Here is an 8,947-nt window from a genome sequence, read left to right on the forward strand (position 1 = left end):
AGAGAGAGAGAGAGAGAGAGAGAGAGAGAGAGAGAGAGAAAGAGAGGGGTGCTAACGCTAGATAAAACAAACCGAAGCGTTATATCTTATATCTCGCTCTGCTCCGACTCCATTTTTCTTGTTATCATGGAAATAACAGGTCTGGTTACTCTGCTTGTCATTGGTCGGCTGTCAAAAAACAGCTTACTGTAGGACGTGAAAAAGACGCCCTGAGAAAGTCTGCGGTGGCGTTTAAAAAAGAGCTTGTGACAGAATTATAACGTAAAACAGACGCCGGCAGCTTAATGAAAGACGCCAAGTATGAACACAGCCTTCCACGTTCTGTGTGCAGCCTTTAGCTTAGTTACCTGGGTGGAAACCTGATTTCCTCTTCCCTAATGACATCGTGAAAGGCTGCGACTTCTTTGTCAAACTTCAAAAGCTGAGGGAGAGAGGCCATTACTGATTACCATTCAATCTCAACACATTAAAAAAAAACACACAAGCATGAAGTGAGTGAGCACAAGGTGTAAAACCAGTTTACTGTCAAAGTTATCGCACTTTCTGTTTACCCCCCCCCCCCCTAGCTTCTGTATTTAACATCCTGTCATTCATAGAACTGTATTTCCGCTGATAGGGTCTTATCTAAAAATCTGTGAAGACATGTCAGATTGTTGCCAAGCAGCCGTTTTGTGTAACAGATCAAAGTCACAACACAGAGGTTGTCTGATGGGATGCAGTGTGTGGGTGAAAGGTGGTTCTCACCGCCCTGCCGTTGTCCTCTCTGAAAACCGCCTGGTGCAGGTACGCAAACAGCTTCTCCTCGATGTGGAGCAGCACCTGCAGAGGAAGTGAAAGCAGCATTGTAATGAAAAATATCCGTTGTGTTAGCTGTCCATACGGGTTAAATCAGCTGTTAGTCTCGCGTTGTCAGCTCTATCTCCACAGCGCGGTGGAGTAAAGCGTGATTTATGTTGGCCGTTGCCGACGTGAGTGGCCTGAAGTTTATACTATATATGTGCGTTGGTGTGTGTGTCGATCTCTTTAAGAGGATAGCGGAGCCGGCGTGTGTGTGTGTGTGTGTGTGTGTGTGTGTGGGGGGGGGGGGGGGGGGGGGGGGGGGGGGGGAGTTAGAGAATTACGGTAAATAGTCAAGACATGAGTAGCGACTCTAGAGTCAAAGTGAGAGAAACAAAGTGTCTCCCCTGTTCTTTCTGACCACGGTGAGACATCTGTAGCAGGAGACGTTAACCCTCTCCTTGGTTTCATGTTGTTTATGGAGAAGGAGAACCAGGAAATGAGTCGGGGGGGGGGGATGCAACGCTACCAAGCCATGGCCGAGTGACGCATGTTACATTTATCTCCACGCATCTACGTACGTAGCCACTGTGTTGATTTTGATTGACTGTGTTGATTGATTTTTGTTCTGCAGAAGCACAAACCAGGCTTAAGATCTGGCTACACCACAGATGCATTCTGGGATAGGAGGAAAAAAAACAACTCTGGGTTGACCAATGACAATCTTCTTGGGCGGCGCTAAGCAATCGGACGCAGCGACAGCGGCTCTGCTCAATAGTCTCGGGAAGGTGGAACATTTGCAACCCGAAAGAAACCTGGCACATCCAACATTAAATTAAATAAAGTTAACTGTTGACACGATACAGTAACGTGAGCTATTTAAATCAGCTGATGCACGGTTACACCTCATCATCTCTCACCAGCATATCTCCGTGTTTACTCGTCCTCAGCGATGCCACCAATCCACCGTTGAAGATGAAACGCCCTAAACATGTTCTTATTTAATCTTTACAAGCATTCCCCGAAAGAACCAAGCAGGTCCGTCTTGTAGGTCCAAATGTTCTCCATAACCTGACATTTTCAGTGTGTAGCTCGCTAGCTCAAAGTTTGTTGTTATTTCCTGAAGCTATGGGATTTGGAGAATGGCGACACACAGAGAGTTGACATCCTGCATGTAACTTACACACAGGAGGTTCAGCTTTATCCAGGAAATGTACTTCCGTTGATCCAGACTAGTGTACATTAATTCAAGAAGACTGGGATCCGGGTTTGTGAGGATTTGAATCTGACAAGTAAAGGAACTGGAAGGCTGTGATATGAGGGTAACACTTTAAAGAAAAAGTGTGAATGTGTTGTGTCGAAAATAGACACGAAAGGCAGCACTAACATTGACTAATTAGTGGGAAGGTAGTCTCAAGTGGGTTAGGGTTAGGGTTTTATCTGTCTTAATGTTTTTTAACTGTTTATACCTGTGTTTTATCTGTTTAACGGATTTTGTGTAAAGCACTTTGAATTGCCCTGTTGTTGAAATGTGATATACAAATAAAGCTGCCTTGCCTTGATGTGCTGCAGGTTACAGGTAACATTATGAATTATCTTGCTTCAACAATAGAGCTGCAAGGATTACTGCCAAAACGTCCCAGTTAGACCTTTACAATCATTCCCCAGAAAGAACCAAGCAGCTTTTTAGCATGTAGCTTGCTAGCGTGAAGGTTGTTGTTGTTGTTTACCATAATGAAGGGATTTATAAGAACAACAGAGGGCGGGAAGTGAGGAGTAAAGCCGGACATTCGGTGCACGGATTTCAGACTTTCTCCTGGGAATGAACGTCCGTTGCTCCAGACCTCTCACCTGGTGGTCATGGTCTTTTTCTTCGCAGATGATCTTCTTCACTTCGTCACTGCTGTCCTTCTTCACCGTCTGCACGTCTGCTGAAGTGGACAGATGCTGCTCACAGAAACACAAACACGAGACAGGGTCTACGGCTAAGTTTCCATCCACGTGTCAATAGAATTATCTGAAGTTCGGAAAATAAACTCATGTGAATAAAGCTGGTGAAAGTGTGTTTCCATCCAACGGCTTTTAAGCGATAAAAACCTGTGGTAATGACGTCACATGACGCTGTTTTGCGATCAAATTGGCATATCAAAGTGATTTTAGACATTTTAAGATGTTTCCATGAATTTTTGCAATGAATCGCGCGACATTTTGTTAACAACGTTTTTCAAGACAAAATGGCTCCCGTCTCCCAACACATGATCCATATGCGACAGGTTGTAATCGAGCTCATGTTCCAGCTGATAGCGACATATTGAGCTATAATAAGAAAACAACGATGCTATCAACACATGGCTATGACGATGCAGATGCAACTTGTCTTTTATTGTCCCCCCCGGCACCGCTGCGAGACTCTTTTTTGAGACATGTCTCTCTGTCTGAGCGTCTTCCATCGACGCCGCAGGACGTCCCACGACCAGTCCTAACCTTTGTCGGCCATTTCCTTCCCGAGTTCCTGATGAATTAAATTAAATTCAGAAAGTCTCTCATCTCTTCGTCCGTCCACGTCCATCTGTCTTTGTTGCCCCCCCCCCCCATGTGTGCAGACAGAGAGGAAATACTGGGCGGAAATTAACTACAACTTCTTCTTCTTCGTTTTGTGGCCGGTTACAACCATAAAATAACCTAAAACTTAAACGCAATTCATTATTTATTCGTCTTTATCAGTGTTTTTTGCATAAGCCGAATATCATCAAGAGAAAATCCAATGAGACCGAACGTCTTTTGAGTCGATATTCATCAAATTCCATCAAATTTTACTGTTTCCACGAGGCATTTTTTGATTCAATATCACTTAATTTGTATGAAAACGCGTGGATGGAAACACAGCTCAATGCCAGGCTGACACACAGCCTCATCACCTGAGCTTCAGGGGGAAAAAGGTGTCACATACCTGGACCAGACTAAGTGTGTCCAGACGGAAGTTGAAATCTCCAAACAGGAGGAAAGGCAGAGGAGTGTAGCGGCTGTCTGATATCCTTGGGGGGGGGGAAACAGCACTGTCAGATACCACACAGGTGTTTTGGGACTTACTCTCTAATTAACTTTACTATGAGGGTTCACACAGTCACAGAAATATGATGAAATCTTCAGAATAGTTGATGCAAAAGGTCAGGAGCTGAAATATCCTGTTTACATGACGACATTAGCCAGGACTGTGAGAAACATTCAGTCAGGAGAGGAGTCAGATTATTTGTCCTGTCCCTTTTAAATGTTTTTTAAGTTTTATTGTAATGATTAAAACAGCATCACTGATGTGTTTCTACCATTCAGGTTTTAAACAGAGTATTTTCTGGTACAGCTCTATGGAGTTATTGTTGTTTCTTTATCACCAAACCCACAAAAAAAAAGCCACGGTGCCGCTGCAAAATCGCCTCGGGGAAGGAAGTTGTTTTGGTGGAAAATGTGTATTTTTAAAAGTAGTTTTAGTCGTGCAACAGAAAACTCAGATTGGACAGATAGTCTAGCTAGCTGTCTGGATTTACCCTGCAGAGACCTGAGGACCAGGTACCCATAGTCCTCATATTGGACAGATAGTCTAGCTAGCTGTCTGGATTTACCCTGCAGAGACCTGAGGACCAGGTACCCATAGTCCTCATATTGGACAGATAGTCTAGCTAGCGGTCTGGATTTACCCTGCAGAGATCTGAGGACCAGGTACCCATAGTCCTCAGATTGGACAGATAGTCTAGCTAGCGGTCTGGATTTACCCTGCAGAGACCTGAGGACCAGGTAACCATAGTCCTCATATTGGACAGATAGTCTAGCTAGCTGTCTGGATTTACCCTGCAGAGATCTGAGGACCAGGTAACCATAGTCCTCATATTGGACAGATAGTCTAGCTAGCTGTCTGGATTTACCCTGCAGACATCTGAGGACCAGGTAACCATAGTCCTCAGAAATCAGCCGCAGGTTAGAGCGCCAACACAGAGACAGAGGACGGTGAATAACAACCCAGAGTCCGGTCTAGACCTTTTATGAAAAGCGCTGTGTGATAACTGTTGTTGTGATTTGGTGCAAAGTGAATAAAATTGAATTGGATTTGAATTAAATATTGGAATTAACGGATTAATTGAACATTTGAATTTGATGTTTAAAAAGGTGTGGCACACTTTACTACAAGGAAGCCACAATAAAGTTCATAAACAAAATTTATTTTTGTACTTCTACTTTCAATAATTAAGTACATTTAATATCAGAAGGTTACTTTTGACTTATACGACAGTAAGAATATTCCTAAAGTGATATTCTAAAAGGGGACTTTAACTTCTGACAACAGCCTTTTTCTGGTAAAACAAAAAAAAAGTACTTTTACTCAAGTATTGCTTCCAAGTACTTTATACAAGACTACTGGGAGCTAACCCCAGACATGAACTCGCAGCAGTGCGTCGCTGCAGAATAAATACAGCCGAAACACCATGGATGTTTTGTGAGTGGTGATTTTTGGCATGTCATAATAATCATAAGGGAACCACTTGATCTTCTGCTATTTTACAGTCATGTTTAACACAGTTGTGTGCAGCTGTGTGTATCGGACCTGTTGATGACATATCTGAGGGCGTTTTTGCGGTTGGCTGAGTAAATGGAAGGACTGGCGTTGCAGGCGATGAGGTTGGAGGCATCGTGGAACAGGTGCACGTTAACCAGGTCCAGACCTCTGGGAAGGAAACACACACACAGACAACATGGGGATGAGTGGCAGACGGAGAAAGGAAATTCATCATCATTCTAAGTTATTATAAATACTCTGCCATGTAAAAACAAAGGCATTTTCATTTTTGCACAAAGCATACGGAGTGCCGTGGATTGTTTTTTTTAATCCTTGTATTGTCCTCGGGTCAAATTTGCCCCATTTTTAAAAACATGCCTTTATCAGAGAAGTTGGTTTCTTTCAAACAAATTTTGAGAAACATAACACAGATTGTTGCACGCAACGCTCTTCACAAAAATAGATGAACACTGATTTTAATTCTGATTCTGGAGTTCATGTCCGGTTTGAAAGTAAAAGTAAACGGGGTGCGAGTCGCGTTTGGAGAAACAAAGTATTGCCCCAGTACTTTCTTTAAATTTGGATGTTTTATTGAATTTTATAGCGTAAAAAAAAATGTCCGCAAAAGCTTCAAAACCACGGGGAAAAAAGACAAAATCATCAGGGGGGAAAAACAACAAAAGTTTTGAAAAAGACAACAACAAAAAAACATTTTTTAATAATAAATAATAGTAATTTCAGAAAAACTCAAATTTGCAATGTCGACTAGAAGACAACACAAGCGTTTAGGTGGACATGCATTTTTATAATTTTTGGAATCTAGATCCATTTCCACTCATGCAATGAGCCGTTCCCATGAGAGAGAACCGCAAAATCCAAAGAGAACCAGTGGTTGAATACAAGAAAGACTCAGGAGCGCTTCAACTCCTTTATCTGCAGAAACAGGAAACAATACCAAAGCTTGACATCTGATAGATGACTGTGTGTGTGTGTGTGTGTGTGTGTGTGTGTGTATGTGTATGTGTATGTGTGTGTGTGTGTGTGTGTGTGTGTGTGTGTGTGTGTGTGCCAACAACTTTCTTATCAGTGAGTGCGTCCGTGTTAATGCTGACTCCACAAACAAGCACATTAGTCTTCTGCGCCGAGCGTTTTGCTCCTTTTTCTTTCAGCTGTCGCTGGAAAACAATGAATGTGCATCCAACAAAAGGAGCTATTGTTTGACTCGCAGCGTGATCGTGTGGCACACAGATTGTGCGCTCCTTTTGTGTGTTTTTTACACCCAGGTGACAACACGTCAAAGCAAATAGTGACTGGAGTAGCCGGAAAACACCGGCAGCTGTAGCACTGTTTGCTTTATTCTGCTTTGTACATTATAAATGGAGATTCTCTGCTACTGTAACGTAGAATCAACACGGTATTACAGACACTTTGTCCCACAAATTCATATATATATATATATATATTTATATATATATAACCCTCATGTTGTCCTCGGGTCAAATTGACCCGTTGTCCTATATCAATTTTCTTTTTAATGCCCCAAAATAACATGATTGATTCCACCCAACGCTCTTTGCCAAGTACAAATCTCTACTTTCATTAATTTTGGGGCGTCTTATTCAATTTTATAACATTGTAAAACAAATGGAAGTGTTTTTGAAATAGTATTGAGTAAAAGTTGACATATTCCAGTCTGTGATTATCATCAACATCCATTCCTTTAATTTTAGTCTCCTTAATAATTCCTAATCTCTGCTTTTCTAACTCAAACATTAGGTATAATTTCCTATAAATGAGGTTTATTGACCATAAATTCCAAAAATAACTGTAAAACTAAAGTTAATAAGTTAGTGTTACGTAGTGTTGAAAACGTTTAAAAAAAGCATTGAAAAACATTGAAAAAAGCATCAAAAGTGTTGAAAAAGGGACAAAAACGGAAAAAAAGTAAAAGAAAATGGAAATAAAGCTTAAAAAAGTGTTAATTTTCAATTTTGACGGGAAGACAACACGAGGGTTAAACTAGTCTACAGTCAGTGGCGCGTTATATAGATTTTAAGGGCCCATGCTTGGCCGTAATGTAGTGTTCCCACTGCACACACACACACACACACACACACACACACACACACACACACACACACACAGGAAAATAAATAATGTTTTGGACCTGGGAGACAGGGGTAATATTCAGTTTGTTTTCTAAATTGAGTCTAATTTCTATGATTAAAGTGGTAAATTTACACGAAAAAAATGTGGATTTCTCTAAGATTAAAGCGTTATATTTGGAATTGGAATTAAAGACTTCTATGCAAATTTCACACTTTGCAAAGTCATCCAGTGGGCCGGATTGGACCCTTTGGCGGGCCGGTTCTGGCTAATGGGCCATATGTTTGACACCCCTGGTCTGTAGTGAGATCATCTCGGTCTAATGTTAAACTACATAACAAAATTATCCCCATGCATTCATAACTTTGTGATTCAGTTCATCGCACGCTACGCCCGACCCCACCTATGAGTAACGCAGCTACTTCAGACCAACCCATTTTAGATTTTAAAGTCATTTATAATATTATTAGTATTGTAATATCTAAAATATGATATCATAATATATTATTGATAGCAACAGCGCCCTGAGATCTTCCCACAATGCTACTTGCGCCCTAATGGGTAAGGTAACTAGTATCTAGAGTAACTAGTAACTAGAGTAACTAGTAACTAAAGCTGTCAGATGAATGTAGTGAAGTAAAAAAGTAGAATATTTCTCTCTGAAATGTAGCGGAGTAGAAGTAGAAAGAGGCATAAAAAGACAAGACTCAAGTAAAGTACCTCAACATTTGTACTTACTTATAAGTACAGTACTTAGTAAGGAGTAAAGAGTAAATGTACTTAGTTACATTCCGCCACTGTCTGTTAGCCTTTAGTTTTAGGTCACTGAAGTAACGGAAAACATTACACGATTATTTATATGTGTTGTTAAAAGTCAAGTTCAGCAAACTGTTGAAAAAACTGTTAGGACGTGGACACTGTTTCTAACACCCGTCACGTTAGAAACAGAAAGGAAAGCAAAGTCCTTTGTTTTGTTCTCTCATTTGTCCTTTCGGAGAACTTTGACAGCTGTTGTTGACGTACGTTTGACACAAAGGGCACGAGAGTGCTCGTTTATCAGGTAACAGCTTTTCAAGAACTGGATTTCACAGAAATCACAAATTGATCACACAACACTAGAAGTGAAAGTGATACAAGTCCAAGGTTGAATTGTAAATCTTGATCAAGGTGAGGTTAGTTCAATGAATCATTGTGTTGAAACATGGACGCCAGAGAGAAAGTACTTAAAAAGGTAATTACCGTGTTTTTCCACCTGGACCCTAACTTTATAGGTTATTATGTCTACTGTACATGACTGATGGGCTCAATAATCTTTGACAACGTAACACAAACAAGCTTCAATGCACCCGGCGAGGCGCAAAGCCTAACGCAGGTGCACCAGCCCCCATCTGTGCACCCATGGGCGTGCTGGTCTTACAGGGAGGTGTGTTCAGGTGCATAGTGGGCGTGCTGGTCTTACAGGGAGGTGTGTTCAGGTGCATTGTGGGCGTGCTGGTCTTACAGGGAGGTGTGTTCAAG

General features: G+C 41.5%; 1 protein-coding gene across 1 annotated transcript in view; it reads right to left on the bottom strand.

Moving 5' to 3' along the window:
• The window catches only part of inpp5l (inositol polyphosphate-5-phosphatase L), a 37,450-nt gene that overhangs the window by 6,699 nt on the left and 21,804 nt on the right, over nucleotides 1–8,947 (bottom strand). The window contains exons 8-12 of the mRNA XM_034870902.1: nucleotides 5,372–5,491; nucleotides 3,728–3,812; nucleotides 2,629–2,724; nucleotides 745–819; nucleotides 348–421 (exon numbers count right to left, since the gene is read on the bottom strand). Of these exons, the coding sequence (XP_034726793.1) occupies nucleotides 348–421; nucleotides 745–819; nucleotides 2,629–2,724; nucleotides 3,728–3,812; nucleotides 5,372–5,491 (450 nt within the window). The remainder of the gene's footprint in view (nucleotides 1–347; nucleotides 422–744; nucleotides 820–2,628; nucleotides 2,725–3,727; nucleotides 3,813–5,371; nucleotides 5,492–8,947) is intronic.

Source organism: Etheostoma cragini, chromosome 5, assembly GCF_013103735.1.
Source record: "Etheostoma cragini isolate CJK2018 chromosome 5, CSU_Ecrag_1.0, whole genome shotgun sequence".
In the NCBI taxonomy this organism is placed as follows: domain Eukaryota; kingdom Metazoa; phylum Chordata; class Actinopteri; order Perciformes; family Percidae; genus Etheostoma; species Etheostoma cragini.